This window comes from Natator depressus, chromosome 3 (assembly GCF_965152275.1).
Source record: "Natator depressus isolate rNatDep1 chromosome 3, rNatDep2.hap1, whole genome shotgun sequence".
NCBI classification, from domain to species: Eukaryota; Metazoa; Chordata; order Testudines; family Cheloniidae; genus Natator; species Natator depressus.
The window spans coordinates 17,374,933-17,391,641 of NC_134236.1; the positions used below are offsets into that span (position 1 = coordinate 17,374,933).

Below are 16,709 nucleotides of genomic sequence, written 5' to 3' on the forward strand. Positions count from 1 at the left end.
TTTAGCATTTCCTTGTCTTTCAACTCCTGGATACACATTTTAACTTAAATGGCATGTGGAGTTCTAACACTGTGCATTATAAAGCGCCTATTGAGTTCTCAGAATTCCTCATATATTTGTTTGGTACTTTCATCATTGCAATTCCCATTCACTTGGGCCCAGAAAGTTAGGTCCAGTAGTTTCATTCATAGCGTAACTGGCATTTCACTAGCAGCAGCATGTGTATAAGTATTGTAATAACTGCACTGCATGCCACTCATAGTGCCTGTGCTTATATTAAATCTAATATTTTAAGTTTCAATTTTGAGGCTGACCCAAAGGCTTGGCAACCATAGTCAATAACTGGTCTGATTAAGACTCTGTATGCCATTAGTAGTGTTTTCTTAGCCACACCCTCCCAATTAGTCCCCTTAATACTTGTAAGCAGGTAGATCCTTCCTTTGTATTTATCTATATATGACCTTTCCAAAGGAAGTTAGTATTAGATATTATCCATAGGAATGTAAGCCTTTTAACTATACTTCTTATTTGATCTCCACACAGATACAGTTTACATTCCTTTGTAGCTTTCCTCTTTGTAAAACTCAATCCTTTGGTTTTAGCAATGGAAAACTTGAAACCCCATGCATTTCCCCCCGTCTGAAGTCTCTCGTAATATTTGGTTGATTCTCTTTTCTGCCACTTTAGTATTCCTGCTCCTAATCCATAGAGTGCAATCATCTGCAAACAGAATGACACCTACCCTGGCACTTAGTCATTTTGGAAGATCATTTATCATGATATTAAATAAGGTGAAGTTGACAACACTTCCCTGTGGTGTACCATTTTTAATATTTGACATTACTTTCCCAACTGACTTACATGGTCTTTTTACTAAAAAATTCTCTAATCCATCCATAAATTCTTCCCCTTATCCCTATTGTACCTACTTTGTACAATAAACCTTCCCTCCACAGCATGTCATACATTTTTTTCAGTATCTAGAAAGACAGCTATCATGAAACCTTTGTTTCTCACACATTTGTGTATTTCAATTTCCAATTTAACAATATGGTCAATGGTGCATCTTCTTTTTCTAAAACCACTCTGCACCTTATCTATAAAGCCATTATTTTCCAAATAGGCAACCAATCTTTCATTCACCATTCTCTCCATAATTTTAGCCAGATACTACGCAAGAGCAGTTAGTTTACAGCAGGGGTTCCCAAACTTGGTTCGCGGCTTGTTCAGGGTAAGCCCTGGTGGGCCGCAAGATGCTTTGTTTACCTGAGCGTCTGCAGGTAAGGCTGCTCGCAGCTCCCAGTGGCCATGGTTTGCTGTTCCCAGCCAATGGAGCTGCAGGAAGCGTTGTGGGCCGGGCCACTGCTTCCCGCAGCTCCCATTGGCCAGGAACGGCAAACTGTGGCCACTGGGAGCTGTGAGCAGCTGTACCTGCGGACGCTCAGGTAAACAAAGCATCTCACAGCCCCCCGGGGGCTTACCCTGAACAAGCCGCTAACCAAGTTTGGGAACCCCGGTCTACAGGCATCCACTTTTGTGACCAGTTTGCCTGGTTTTCTTATTTCAATTACTATTGCATGTTTCTACCTTACCCATATCACTGTTTGTTCCCATAATAGTATCATATAATTCCAAAAGAAACTTCAGTCTGCTTTCAGGAAGATATCTAAACATTATATCGCATGTGATATTTTTACTTGAGGATGTATTTTTGCTTATATCAATAGGTTTCTCAAATTCGCACATATAAAACCATTCATTCAATGTAGTATCTTCACTTGTCCCCAACCATATCATAGTTCATGCCCCTCTTCAATGAACTGCCTTTTAACTTGGCACAAAACTGCACTTTGATTTCATCATTATTCAGCCTTCGGAAAGTTTGCTCAAACTTCTGCTTGCTCATTATTAGCGCTTCTAACTATTTTGTCAGTTCCAGTAAAATGTGGGGTGTAACTATGCTTATTCTGAATTCCATTCATTCTTCTGATTTGCCTGTATAATTCTGATGTTTTGATATCTTTATTTAACCTCCCACAATACTCCCTCCAACTCTTTCTGATTTTTTCCTAATTCTTTGTGCTATTGCCTTACGTCTTGTATACTTTATTAGCTTTACACTATTTAATGTATTTTTCGCTTTCTTGCAGGCTTTGTTCCTTTCTTTAATTGCCATTGTGCCCTTCTCATTTCACTGCGCAAACCCGAGTTGAATCAGGGAATTCCTTATAAAGAACGGCCGGATGTGGCTGATAGGAGAAAGAAGCCAGGGCTGCAGTTGGAAGGGGCTGGGACTACTGGCTTTGGGTGGCGCAGACTGGGACAGATGATGAGCTCTGTAAGTGGCAGAGGAACGAGGGCTGACTTCTGTGTTATGGTTAAGGACTTTGTTTTGGGGACTCTCTGAGGATTATTTGAACCAGCCCTGGGTGAGGGGGCTGTTGGCCACAAGAGAGACTGCGCGGTGATCTAAGTGGCCTGTAACTGGGGGCTAACAAGGGCAAAGGGAACCCTGGCCATGAGAGGGTACTCAGTAAGCATCTGCCATGCTGCACATATAAAAAGAGATACTGGAAGGAGGATGAGACAACTTACAAGCAAAGAGATCAGGGTGATGATTGGCCTGTATCTTTTAGCGGCAGGTCTGGCTGATGGGCATTTTCTGTAAGTTAACACACAGAGCCTGATTTGTTTTATTGCCTGGCCTGTGGGTAGTGTAGTTACTTACATCAGTGCAAAAATGGGTGCAAAATGCATTCACCTGTGGGAGTAGGGAATTCTGCTACACTAGCCTTTGAGCATTGGCCTGCTAAACCCAGGGTTGTGAGTTCAATCCCTGAGGGGGCCATTTAGGGATCTGGGGCAAAAATTGGGGATTGGTCCTGCTTTGAGCAGGGGGTTGGACTACATGACCTCCTGAGGTCCCTTCCAACCCTGATATTCTATGATTCTATGATACTTCGCATAGGTGTGAGTAACTTCACAATATGCAAGGCAGAAGAATCTGGATCCAGATTGATACACTTTAGAAATACCACATGCATTAAATTAAACTCTAATCAAACCCAATCCTCCCGCCCCACACTTTTCTCTCTGACAATCAAATCTACCCATTTACACTGGTAATGATTTGGAGTCGTAAACAGCTTTAAAACAAAGAAAATATAAGTTGTCTGGTTTATTTTTAAAGAATGGTTAAGTTTTTGCTTTGCTTATGCATATTGAGCCACCTAATGCAATTTTCCAGTGGAGGACATCATGTGACCCTATTACCCTATATATGTTACTGATGGTGCTGTTACACATGGTCTTAAAGGTTTCAGAGTAGCTTTCTTTTTCTTAGCACAAGAGCAGTGTACAGACTCTGAAGAAATTCTGTATCATTGCTAACTTTGTGCTAGAGTATGCTTCATAGAAGCTGTGATGAACAGCAAGAATGTTTGCTCTCTGCCTTAATCTCACTAATTAGAGTTGATTCTTGCAGCAGAGCTGCTCCCTAGGGACTGGGCATTGGGGCCTGGCTGAGAGGCTGAAAGAGGGGTTTCTCAGGCATGCCTGCGTGCTTTTTATGATCACCTCTGTTCAATGACTATGGTATATAGTGTAAAGAAACAAATTACACTAAGAAAACACCCAGACTCTGCATCACTGATTTCTTCTCAAAGGGAAAAGCAACCTGCAATGCCCCCAAATCTGCAATCACTCGGAAAAGAGGCAACTAGATAGACAGATACACTAATTATGTGCATAATTTGCAAACATACAAACTACCTGAAAGTATAAATGTACTTTTGGTATGAAAATAAATTACCTTTAATTTTATAACATGAAATTGAATACTAAAATATGTTTTATTAATAGCATAAGATCATGGCAAATTAATGAAGGTCAAGATTGATATATTCTCCCTGCCTCATACACCTTAATTACTTTACTATAAATACTTAGCTCAAGGCTCAGGGAACTGGCTGCAGACTTCCATTATCTTTAATGAAGGCTCTCAAGTTAATTTCTCATGCACTGGTGGATTGGTTTGTTTAAACAATGTGACTTTAAGGGCTTGTCCACACAGCACCACAGTCTGGACTATAGGGGTGTGAATTGTAGAGCGCTTTAATGCACAGTGCTCCAACTGCCCCATGTAGACCCTGCTAGTTGTTGCTAAAAGGTATCTAGTTGGTGTTAACATAATCTGGACTGTGGAGCCATGTAGACAAGTCCAAATTTAGGGGGCCTGATTCTCCTGTCACTCACACTATTTCACATTTATGTAAACTCCATTGACTTTAATGGAGTTACTCTTGACTTGCACTGGTGATCTGTATTGGGCCCAGAGTCCCAGGTTTCCTCCATTTGTCTCATTATTGTTTAAACAGAGTCTTAGAAAACCATTTTTATGGTATTTATGCTGAGGTCTGGGCTGCAAGTAACCCTACACAACTGACATAGTTAGTGATGCAGCATTCAGACCTGCTGATTTTAGCACCACCACTGTGACTAAACTACAAAATGTACAGACCCAATTTGGCCCCCTAGGCACTGGCTTACTCTGGGGGTGGTGTGGAACTGTCCCAACCCAAGGGGGAGCGTAGGGAAGAACCGTGCACCACGCAACCCCCATTGTCTATAATGGCAGTTACAAGCTTTGAGCATTTAGGGGATTATGTCCCATCCATTTACACGGAAGTGCTAAGCACTGAATAGTATCCCTACCCAAACCAACTTCCGGTGGCATCATCCGAAAATTGCGGGGAGTTGCACATGCTGTAATTTACTAGTTGTATTACAGTGTCAGGTGCCCTAGTTATGGACCAGCACCCCACTATGCTAGGCTCTGAGCAAACCTGCTGTAAATCTGCTCTGCAAAACATTTGTATCTTTCTCTTGAAAACCTGCAGGGCTGCAAAATGCACGGTGGGAGATCTAACGCAATTTAGCAGACAAGGCTGGAGAGGGTGATATATCCCCTAATGTATATGATTTGTTCTCATTATTCTCTCCAGCATTTCAGGGAGTGCCAAAAACCATAAAAACAATTATGTACAGTAGCAAAAATCCAGTATTTCTTAAAAGTACTATCTTAAAAGAGAGACATAATTGTTGTAGTTTGTTTTTTCCAGATCTGATTCTGATCTCGACTGTTAGCAGAATATTGCTTGATGGCAATCTACGAATCCAATCTGTTATGGAACAACAGTTGTCACAAAAGGTGTTAGAAGGATCTTGCCAAGTTGTTCCCCCGGTTTGTAAAATCATTGTTTCCTCGCTCTTTTTAGTAACACCCAGGAACTAAAACCAGTTCTTGTACCGTAGTGACTTTATCTCTAACCCCAGGAACATGGAAGGCTTGATGGTGGAGAGGGATTGTTGATATCAAGAGGATCTCTCTTCATTCATGTCTCCCTTTAGGCCTAGATTGTGGCATTTAGCCAGATCCCGGTGTCCAGGACAGTTTGAAGTGATAGTTCTCTAAGCTACACCTAGGAAAGCATTATCCCCCCAGCACTTAATGGGAATGCACCACTCTACTCCGCCCTGCCCCCACTTTGGGGTGATTTCTGTCCACGGGGCTATGTAGGGCTCCCCTGAATGCAGAAACTGCAGCTGTTCCTGGGCCTTTAACAGGGTGGGCAAGAAGTAGGGAAGACTCCTTGCACTCTTTCCATCCTGTAGACCCATGAGAATGCCAGTCTGACTCTTTCTGACCAGTTCATTCAGTGATAACACAGTCATCGTCACAGCATCTTGAACGCTTGCCTGTGTTCTTGATGATATCTTAAATTATTAAAGCAGGAAGAATTTTAAAAATAAAATGCACTTTGGGCCATTTGTGCTATATATTTAATTTCTGAATTGCACTCCACTTGAGTGATGCAACTAGACGACTTAGTTCCATTTTTTATTCTAGTTTGTTTCGATGTAGTTTGCTTTAGGTTGTAGTTTTACACTTTATTTCCAGCCAGTTTCATTTTCTGTTTTTCATGCACTAGTCCAATTCTGCAATGGGAGAAATGTCTGAATCCAAACAAATACCTGTTTGTACTGTGATTAAAAGGAAATCATGGAAATATTTCTATTGACCTTTGGTTTATCCACATCTGATTTTTACAACATCTACATTTTAGGCCTACTTTTTGAGTAGCAGGAGTTTGCTTTTGACACTGTATTAAATGAAACAGGCAAGACTCACAGGAACAGCTAAATATACTCTCCATCAGGATATCTTTTATGTAAAATTACTTTGTTTCCTTACCACACAAAGAACTCAAATTAAAGTGAGTCACAGCACGCAGGGCTAAGTAAGTTCTACCTGCTGCTCTTGACTTTCTTAAAGCTAACAGCACCAGCCTCTCTTCCTGCCGCATAGCTACCCTCTCCTCTGGCAGACTTCCTTAATACCGTTCAGACAAGTTTATAGGGATTGCTGCTGGAAAGCATCAAGACCATTTATCTATATGTCTATCTACTTTCCTTTCTAATACTTCCAGCACTTTCATCACAGTCTACTAACAGGAAAAAAGTTCAGCAAACACGCAGCTTTCTCCTTAGCCAAAAGTTTTATATGTATTATGGACTGTGTGGTAGATTAAATATAACTCCCTTGTGTTCGTTTTGGTTTAAAGACTTTTCCCTTCTCTAAATGTACCCCACACACCTTCTCACGCATACCCCATCACTCTTCATCTTCACACAACACCTCTGGCTCCATGTTCATTCCAGGATCCATGTGAAAATTCCCGAATGGAATATTGGCTCCATCGAAAGCAATGGCAAAACTCCACTGGAGTTTTTAACAGCTAGGATTTCACCCCTTCTTTTTAAAGCTCTCAGCAAGTTTGCTCCAGTATAGCTAGATTCTCTTCCCTCCGCTCCTTCTGCTCATCAAGCACCTGCCACCTTTCCATCCCTCTACAGAGCCTTGCCATGGTTAGCAAGAGCCTTCTCCCCTGCAGCTTGTGCCACCTGGATCAGCCTTCCTATATTTCTCCTCCTCATGAGATCTCTGTTCCTTTAATTTCACCTGCAAACATCTCTCTTATTCGTTGCCTATATCCCTTAATTTGACATTCTCTCTCATACATTTTTGAACTGTGTAGCTGTTATATTGAACTCTAAAGCACATTTATTTTGTTTTCGGGGGTTTTTAAAATTTCGTTTATTTAGACTTTTATAAAATAAAAATCATCTTCCCAAAATCTCAAGACCCCTTCCACATCCACTAAAAATTCCAATAAAAAATGCCAGCTAGTTTTCATCCCAAATGGAAGGGGCTATAGGGAGGTATTAAATGGGAGGAATTTTAGATACACACTTAATGCTTTTGCGCTAGTTCAACCACATGTAATGGGCTTCCTGCAGGACTCACTGGGTTAAATTCTCTGCCCTATATTATGCAGGAAGTCTGACTAAATTTACCATAATGGTTCTTTCTGGACTTAAAAAAAAAACAAAACTATGGGTGACATCCTAGCCACCATGAAGTCAGTGGGAGTTTTGTCATTCACTTCAGTGGAGTCAGGATTTTAGCCTATGAATCTGTTAAACTGAAAGGAGAAAAAGGTCTCGTCTCCACTCCAACAACTGATCCCAGCCAGAAGATACACCTCAAATCCACCCCCACTCCCAGCCTCAGCATAACATTCTAGGCACAGTGAACAATCAGTCACACATTCCAGAATATACAGAGGGTGACACAGTGCCAACATAAGCACGAACACATTTCCCAGACTGCAACCATCTCCACCAATCTACCCCCCTCAGAAAAAGCCTGGGGATGAAATATACCAGGGAGTGAAGGCCACTACAAGGCCCTCCTGTACCTCCTAAGCCCTGCATTGTGGGCTTTGCTGGATGAATGATCAACTGTACACTCTACCTGCCTTGGAAGAGCGCTCCACGTTCGCGCTGCATGAGAGGCCACACTTGAGGCAGGCTGAAGGCAGACAAGGGAAGGGGTTGCAGAAAATGCATTGTGGATGTGGCTGCTATTCCAGCTTGTAGGTTGGAATGGCAGTCATAGGGTGCACAGCAGTTCTGCACCCTGGCTCTGGGCTGGATTTCACTTCCCCCATTGCTCCACACAAGGCCAGATCCAACTCCTATTAAAAGCAATGGCAATCTTTGACTTTAAAAGGGAACTGGTTCAGCTTCCTGGTGCCCAAATACTAGGGCTTTATGTGGGCACAGTGTCTTTCTCCTAGGTGAACAGATAGGCTTTGCAGCGTGCCCTGAATGTCAACAAATCTGAGTTTTGCACTCGGATACAGTTTGCTATTAATGAAGTTGTATGGACTATGGGCTTGAACCAGTGTCCACTCAGATTGATAGCAAAACTCCCATTGATCTCAGTGGTGCAGGATCAGGATCCATACCCTTCCCAATGACATAAAATATTTTGAAACCCTATTATACTGTATGTACATGTATTTCCTTATGTGCCATTTGGCCAGATACATGGATATAAATCCAGAGTGATTAAATCAACAGGACTACTCTGGAATGACATCTATGTAAATGAGAGAAGAATCTGATCATTGTTTTTCACTTTTGTGTTGCCAAAGGGCAGCTGGCCAGCAAAGCTGTAGATAAAAATTGGGAGTATCAGTTTAACTGACCCCCCCCCCTCGTTTTAGGAGACGTCTTTGAGGCTAGGACTCCAGACTTGTCAGACCCTTGTTGGGTGCAGCATCAGGCCCCCCTGAGGTCTTCATTCTTCTCCCCCTACCTGCCACACAAATGGGCACGGAAAGCACGTTCTTAGTGGCAAACCTGGCACCCGAAAGGCGAGGGCTTGGCATAATGTAGGCAGCGGGCTAACAAACTGCAGCCTCTACAAGGAGAAAGCAAACAATGAAATAAAAGGAATGCTGATTGTCACCACACAATGCTGCCTCGCTGCTCCTAATGTTAGGGGAGACAAAGAGTAGCCCTCTGGAAACATATGCAGGAAAACAGCAGGCTGTCAAAGTGTCGTTTCTGCTCTGTGCCCCAGAAAGTTTGGTGTATTAAATAAAAGCCCAGTTGGTACGAGAGTAAGACAGGTGTACAGCTCCGGCTCTGACTTACCTTCACGAAGAGCTCAATGTCAGGGTCTTTTCCTTCCCCATTAGCAGGAACAGAGTCTGTCATTTTTCACCCCCCCACAAAGCCAGTGGCTGTTCTCTTTCTACTACGAGGCAAGAGAAGGTTTCAGTTAACAGCAGCTAGGTTTCCTCCCAGGAACAGCTCCCACAAAGCTCTTAAAACATCTCTTTTCTAAGGCTGGAACGCCCCCCAGGTGAAGAAAATAAGTTTCTGCATTAAAAACTAAATAAAGCTGGCAGAGAGAGAGAGCCACTGTTATCACAGTTCTTTGGAGCAACAAGTGCTGCTGCGCTGTGTTGTGGTGTAGTATCCTCATCTGTCAGAGCTGCAGCTCACGCTGCCAGCCCAAAATAGCCCAGAGCAGGAGAGAGGGTGGGGCTAACTCACAGGGGAGGAGACAGCTGCTGGTACCTAGACCCTTGTCTGAGCCTTTGAGCGAAGTGTTTCATTCTTCGCTTAAGCATCTCTCTTTTTGTGTCTCAGTTTCTCTCTCTCTCATCTCCTAGCTGAGAGCATCAGTGAAAGGAGGAGAACAGGAAAGCTTCACAGCGGACTGATTTCATTGTCTTCCAATGAAAAAGTGAGAGTCTCTTGCTTCTTATCCGAATCGAGCGTCTGACCTCTTTGGAGTTTCTAGTCTTTTTCAGTAGGGAAAAGGGTACGAGAAAAGGGCCTGATTGTGTACTGCTTTATCCCTTGTGCAGCCATTGTTACACCTGCTCAGAGTAAGCATACACTGCTACGCAGAGAGTAGTGTTTTACACTTGCTTTGTACAACTGTAAATTACTATGTAAGGTACAAAGTGGTGGAGAATCAGACACTAAAGAGTGTGGCTGGGGGAGTGAGACTCCCATGGTGCTGCAGCACTTTCTAGAAGTGAAAGCAGAGTAGAGGGTCCATGGTTAAGTAGAATAGTGAGCCCTGCTGAGCACATCTATTCAGCATACAAGTAACGAACACTGACTGCAGTGGGAGTTCCTTCTGCAAGGGCTGCATCAGGGGCTTGGAATGAACAGTTGTCTTTCCTTGCTTCTTTCTTCCTTCCAAGTTTTATTCCTTTTGAACATCTCTATCATGCTTCCAGTTTCTGCATCCATTTATTCCCTTTGATTTTTTTAACACACAGTATAGGATACATAACAATAAGGAAATCAAACAGAAAGTTTAAAATACTACCCTCAGGCCCAATGTCTCAAAACAATTCAAGGCTGCAGGGTTCACACCCTCAAAAGAGAAGGCCTCTTTCCCACTGCAGTCCTCTCTGTCTTTGCTGCTGTGATGCTAAGATAGCAGCAGATCTCTTGCATTCAGCTGACTGTTGGCAATTCATTGACAGCAAGCTGAGCCACCTCGGAGCATTCATATCAACAGACTGACAAAAAGCAATTTCACTTTCCATTCTAATATGTATCTGCCCCTTCAGCTACTCTTCTGACATGATCAAACACTAATCTTTTACGAAGGTGTTCCTGGTGATGTGGGTTCATGATAATCTTTAACTCCTTTCAATGACCCCTGGGTGTTAACTCTAACAGAATTACATATTACTACCCCAGTGCATTCAAATTTATAATTTTTGGTGGGTAGGGGGATCCAGGTGCATTAACTACATAACTTTTACATTGCAATTATTTTCAGGAATGCAGTCAAATTTTCAGCCACATGAACTAATTGTAATTACATGCATCAAAAAGCATAATCACAGCATAATTATACAATAATTGCAGTATGACAACAATTATAATTATAGATTAAAATTACTGTTTTGTAAAGTGCATCCATAAATAATATATTCTCATTTACACAATTATAACCTGTTACTACTTCTGCAAAGTTTGTCTCTCTAAGTACTTCAAATAATGATTTAATTTTCCCCTTAATGAAATGGTTATTGAAAACAGGAGATGGTGGCTGTGATGCTGGCAGACCAGGTGCCAGCTCATGCCAAGGCTCCAGGCCTCACTGAACACTGACAAATGCATAGCTGAAAACCAGCGTGCCTTGCCTGTATGGTAGTATTGTCAAGATAGATATTAGAGATGTAAGAATGAGTTTGGTGTTTAGACATTATGAATAGCTTGTAGGATGCTGTATGTATTAGTCTAACTTATCTGTACCCCATGTTATAAAGCATTAACAAATGTTTGCATTGTAAACCTTTGTAGCTATATAACTCATCAAACAGGAAAGAAACCTTCTCTAATGCAAATGTTGGCTTCCTACAGAAGATGTTAGGTCCTGTCCAACAAGAAGGCCTTTGAAACCAAATGAGCCACTGTGAGACATCAAAAGAATGAAGACTTTGTTAACTGAACTCCTTGCCCATGAACTCATCCCATCAGCTTGGGCTCTGAGGAGAAGGGAATAAAAATCCCTGATAAGGAGAAACTTGGTTCTGTTTGCTGCTTGAACTCTAAAGGGGCAAGAATAATTAAGCATAAGCAAAATAGGTCCAGCTGTTTTGCCTGGGTTAGCCCTAGAGGACATATGGAGTTTGCTTATTATAGAAGTTTCTATTATCTTTTGGAATCTAAGACTGTAATTCATTTGTGAGTTATGTTCATAATTCATATGTTACCTGCTTTAACCATGTAAATAACTCATTTCTTTTCTGGTTAATAAATATTTAGTTGTTTTACTACAGGATTGGGTACAAGCATTGTCCTTAGTGAGAGATCTGGGGATGCAATTGACCTGAGGTAAATGACTGGTCCTTTGGGACTGGAAGTAACCTGAATATTGTTGTGATTTTTGATCTAAGAGACCATCTGTCAAAGAGGCAGGCTTGCCTAGATGGCAAGATAGACTGGTGTGCCAAAGGGGACCACCTGTGACTACATGGTAAGGCTGTTATAGTGTTTGTCGAGTTCCCCCTTGTTGCTTGGCTGGTGAAATCTAATTATAGAACACACACCCATTTTGGGGTTTATGCCCTGCTTCTTCATAGTTTGCTCTGAGGTAGGCACTCATGTACTCCAGACAGTGTGACAGTGGCCACTTTTGAAAGAAGGGAATCTTAACTGTGGGCACTTTTAACTTCACTCTCATTGAGAACAATAGAAAATGCTAGCCATTTTGAAAGAAGGTGGTTCTTTGTGCAGTTCTCTGTAGCAGAATATTTATCCTCAGATCCGGAGGAGGAAAACACTTTCAGTTGCGAAGAATAAGAGGGGTAAGAATTACCATCAATCTTAAAAAAAAAAATTTAAAAAAATCTTCAAATGTAGCCAATATACAAGATTTCAACGCATTTTAACTATATGGGAAGTTTGATGGATCTGCACTATTAAGATAATTTGGAACAAAAATAACACGTTAAATTTCTTAAAAGTCTGTTTTAAGTCAAACTAATTAGCAGATTTACTTACAAATTCTTAGAAAATTCATTCTGTATTCAATGAGTAAATTATGTAATTTTGGGAAGGATACGCTGTATTCTTCCTCCATACCAAAAGGCAAAACTCAATTTTGACTTTCCAAAGTGCATGGGGCACTTTCATAGTAATATAGCACCTTTCATCCAGAGATCTGAACGTGCTTTGTGACTGACAATAAATGAAGCCTAAGAGCTCTCCTCTGGATTTGGAAAATATTATTTTACCCATTTTCAGATGGTAAAACAGGCACAGAGAGACTAAGGCCAACATTTATTAACTTTTGGTGACTCAGCTGGACACCCACAAATGGAACCAACCAAAGTTAGTGAACACTTTTGAAATCTTTAGCTTCGGTGCCTGATTTGCACAGATGCTGAGCATCAGTCAGCTCCTATTTGCTTCAGTGGATGTTGTGGGTGCTCAGCACCTCTGAAACTCAGGCTAAATGTAATAACTTGCCCAAGGCCACATAATCAGTCAGCAGCAGAGCTAGAACAAGGACTCATCAACCCTGGTCAAATCAGTAGAATGTGCTCCCCAATTCCATCTGACTACAGTGGCATAGATACAATCAGTTTGCAATCTGTATTGCATTTTATTCCAACCGTACCCCTTAATGGAACAATTTCGTGCTGAGCCTCTAAGAGATGGAGCACATAGCGCCCTCTCTTCAGGCTGCAAGTTAACATGCCTTAAACCACCTTTGAACAACAAAGCTACCTAAGTTATGGCAGCCTGTTCACAGCTGCCACCCAGAATACCACAGTCACAGCCCATTCCTATCACAACGCACCTACTTGCCCCTACCCACTATAGCAGGGCTTGTGGGGGGTCCTTATAAGGCAACATAAGCTGCCTTGTGCAAAACCCATGCCAGTGGCAATTCTCCCCCTGGCTGCTCTGAGGCTCTAATGGCTCTTTTAGATTGCCACAGTGAGAGAAAATCCATCCCCAAATATCTGACAATCAGAAATGCATCTCACAATAAAATCACTACAAAGAAATGCCTTGTGGCAGTTCCAATCTATCACTGCTAATAAACATCCTTTCAAGTACACGTGGCAAACCATGTGTTACTCAAAAGCCAAGCTCGTTTGGATATGGGACATTTAATTAAATGGCAGTAAACTAAAATACAAACACACCAAGCAGCAGAGTTATCTAAGCTCAGCAATAAAGTGCCTATTGTTGACCAGTTTCTCTCTCGCTAGCGGCTTGATTCTGTGAGATGCTGAGTGCCTCCCGTGAGGTGCTGAATGCCCTCATCTCTCATTAGAGTTAGGGGAATGGACACTCAGTTCCCTACAAGTGGTGCTCAGCTCCATGGAGGATTGAGCCCTCATTCATGTAAACACTATGTTAGCTTTAAAAATGGGCATGAAAGCTTGAACTCAGACAAACATTACAGGAAGCACTGAGTAGGAGGGAAGATATAAAAAGGTACTGTATAGTCTATTTGTGCCATTTTTACTCGTTTGTTGTTGTATAAAACTGATGTATCACTTATATCCCATTGGAACCTTTTCTTGTGTGATGCTGTTACTCCACACAAAGGTTGGTTTTTGTGGTGTAAAATCAATTCTTCCCTCTGTAGATGTATTAAAGATAATCTGATAACTGTTAAATAATTAGCACACTCATTTTACTGCAAAGAAAGAAGTTTTTTAGTTTGGCCTTTTGCTTTCTCTCGAGTCAGAGGTAACAAAGGCTTTGAGTTACACACAAGACCAAGATTAGATACAGATCTATGAAGTCTTCATAAGCCAGGTCATTATAGTTTGAGGCTTACAAAGTATGCGGTCACGTGACCCCATTAATAAAACAGGAGGACAACTCCAGAAAGAGAATTGTCACTTATTGTGCTCTGTGCCTGAGCTTTAACATGCTATCAGCTTTCATAGGCCTGATCTAAGCCCCATTTTCCAGCAAAGATGCATTTTGAGAAGGTGAATGGGAGGCCAAGTATAAAGAACAAAACTACAGAGTGAAGCTCTCTCCCAGAATGATAATTGCCTAGAGTGAACTCTGCGAAGACGACATTTTGCTGTGCTGACCTAGGCTTTGTGCCCAGCTAAATATCATTTTGCCCTGTGAGGGTGGGGGACTACAAGATTCATAACCTGGGTTACATCTGAAATTCAGTACAGAACAACATCACCATTGTTCATATTTCAGAGTAGCAGCCATGTTAGTCTGTATTCGCAAAAAGAAAAGGAGTACTTGTGGCACCTTAGAGACTAACCAATTTATTTGAGCATAAGCTTTCGTGAGCTACAGCTCACTTCATCGGATGCATCCGATGAAGCTCACGAAAGCTTATGCTCAAATAAATGTTAGTCTCCATTATTCATATTGGATCTCATTGCCATTGGAGTCCGATACAAGGGATGAAATCTTGCCTCCCACTGAAGGCAATGTGGGTTTTGATACTGACTTCATCGGGGCCAGAATTTCATCCAAGAGTTGTCAAAGCTGTCTAGCTACCCAGAAGTGATCGAGCTAACCAGCAACTACCTTACTAGCTAGTGAACACCAGGCATGCTGAGGGCATGATGAAATAAAGAACTACCAGAAAAGAAAAGACCCCCCAAGGCCAATTCTCAGTCATCTGTAGATATTTCTAATATGCTTGTGTGCTATTTACTTAGCAACTTAAAGCATATGGGATGAAGTCCAGAGTTTATTGGGCCAGAGTCAAAATGATCCTTACACAGCTGCCCAGGTGGGGGGTGTATAAAGCTTTCCCCATCAGCTTGTGCCACAGGAGGGACAGATAGAATTACAGCACATGTGCAAAGGGGAGGGGCAGAGAGACTGCTCCTTCCCAATTCCCCTACAGATTCATGGTGCCCTGAGGTGGGGCAGGGCAAGATGGGGAGAAGAAAAGGCAGGACTGTGGCTCTGCCCTCACCCCCACACTCTAGCCAGTACACAGTGAGTAATAATATGCACCACACCAATGAGTGTAGTACCAGCTGTACTGCCTGTGTGGCTCTGGGCACTCTAGGAGGCATTTTCCATCCCTGAGGCATGATGCTGTCCAATACCCCCATTGTGGCAAGCCTCTATACTGCCACTCACTACAGGTTGTATCTAAACTACCCCTGTGGAAGTATATAAACCCCTAGTCACCATGTTACATGTTCTCCATTTTTTCCATAAGAGGATGAGATTCTGTTACCGCCACCAGCTACAGGGTCTGACTCTTTATATCAAGCTGTCAAAGCATATGGTTTTTGCTCTCGAGGGCTCAGAGTCAATCCCAGCTATTGGCCAAGATGGTGGGCATCACATAAGGACCTCAGGATTTGGCCCCATAAGAGTTTTGCCCAGAGTTAGATTGTCTTATAGAAGAATAAAGTTTATATTATATGTGATAGAGTTTGTTTTCACATGAGTGCAGTGTAGGACTTTGCTATAAAATACCTTTAACATAGGGAAACCTTGAACAAAAATTCACATTGCTGCTTCTTGTACAGTGGAATTCCACTGAGGATCAATTTTGACAAACCTCATATTCAGATTGTTATGTCTGGATGATCACAGCCCTGTGGCACTCAGAAAACGTGAAATTGTTTGCTAAGGTTGAAAACGTTAAAGGAAATCAACAAAAATATTCTTCCATCTTATCCTTACATTGATCACCATAGCTGAAGGACAAACCCATCAACAGAAATATACAGGATTAAAAATTTAAACCAAAATTCATTTTTTCAAATAACCCCTTTTAAAAAATATTTCTTTTTAGATTAGGATCTTGGAAAACTTTTGGAGTTTTGTTGTTTTTTTTTTTTTAATCAAACAGGTTTTCTTCAGTTAAGAACTGAAAAAGTGATGTTATTTTAAGGAAGAGCTGCAAATGCCTGCATTTTACTTCCATTGCAGCAGGAACAAGTAATATTCACTCACTAAAGTACTCTCTTTCTTGCTTGTGTTCACCAGAGTAGCTTCTAGAGGGCAGTGTTTTCTTCCTTTTATTATCATTACAAAACTGGCATCTCAATTAAAAACCAAGTTGCAGCTAAGAAAACTTTCCAAAAGGAGAAAGGAAATCAAGTGTCAAACTCTATGAATGTTTTAGAAAGTGCTATTGCATCAGTGAAAATATAACATTAAATACATAACATAAATTCAGCTGCTAAAGGGAGGAAACCAGGGGCATATTTTAGTGAGTCAAGTGTACAATTTTATTTCAGCATTAAGCATGAGAAGATGAAAAAAATCCATTCACCTTCGTCTGCTAAATT

The 16,709-nt window shown here is 41.6% G+C and overlaps 1 protein-coding gene across 2 annotated transcripts in view; it reads right to left on the reverse strand.

The window, feature by feature from the left end:
* Window positions 1–16,709, reverse strand: part of CLIC5 (chloride intracellular channel 5) — a 119,741-nt gene that overhangs the window by 72,828 nt on the left and 30,204 nt on the right. The window contains exon 1 of one of the 2 annotated variants that reach the window (XM_074947476.1): window positions 9,067–9,399. The exons of the other annotated variant lie outside the window; for it this stretch is intronic. Within the exon in view, the coding sequence (XP_074803577.1) occupies window positions 9,067–9,129 (63 nt within the window). The 5' untranslated portion in view covers window positions 9,130–9,399. Of the gene's footprint in view, window positions 1–9,066; window positions 9,400–16,709 lie in introns of those variants that run through there. 2 annotated transcript variants of the gene reach the window in all.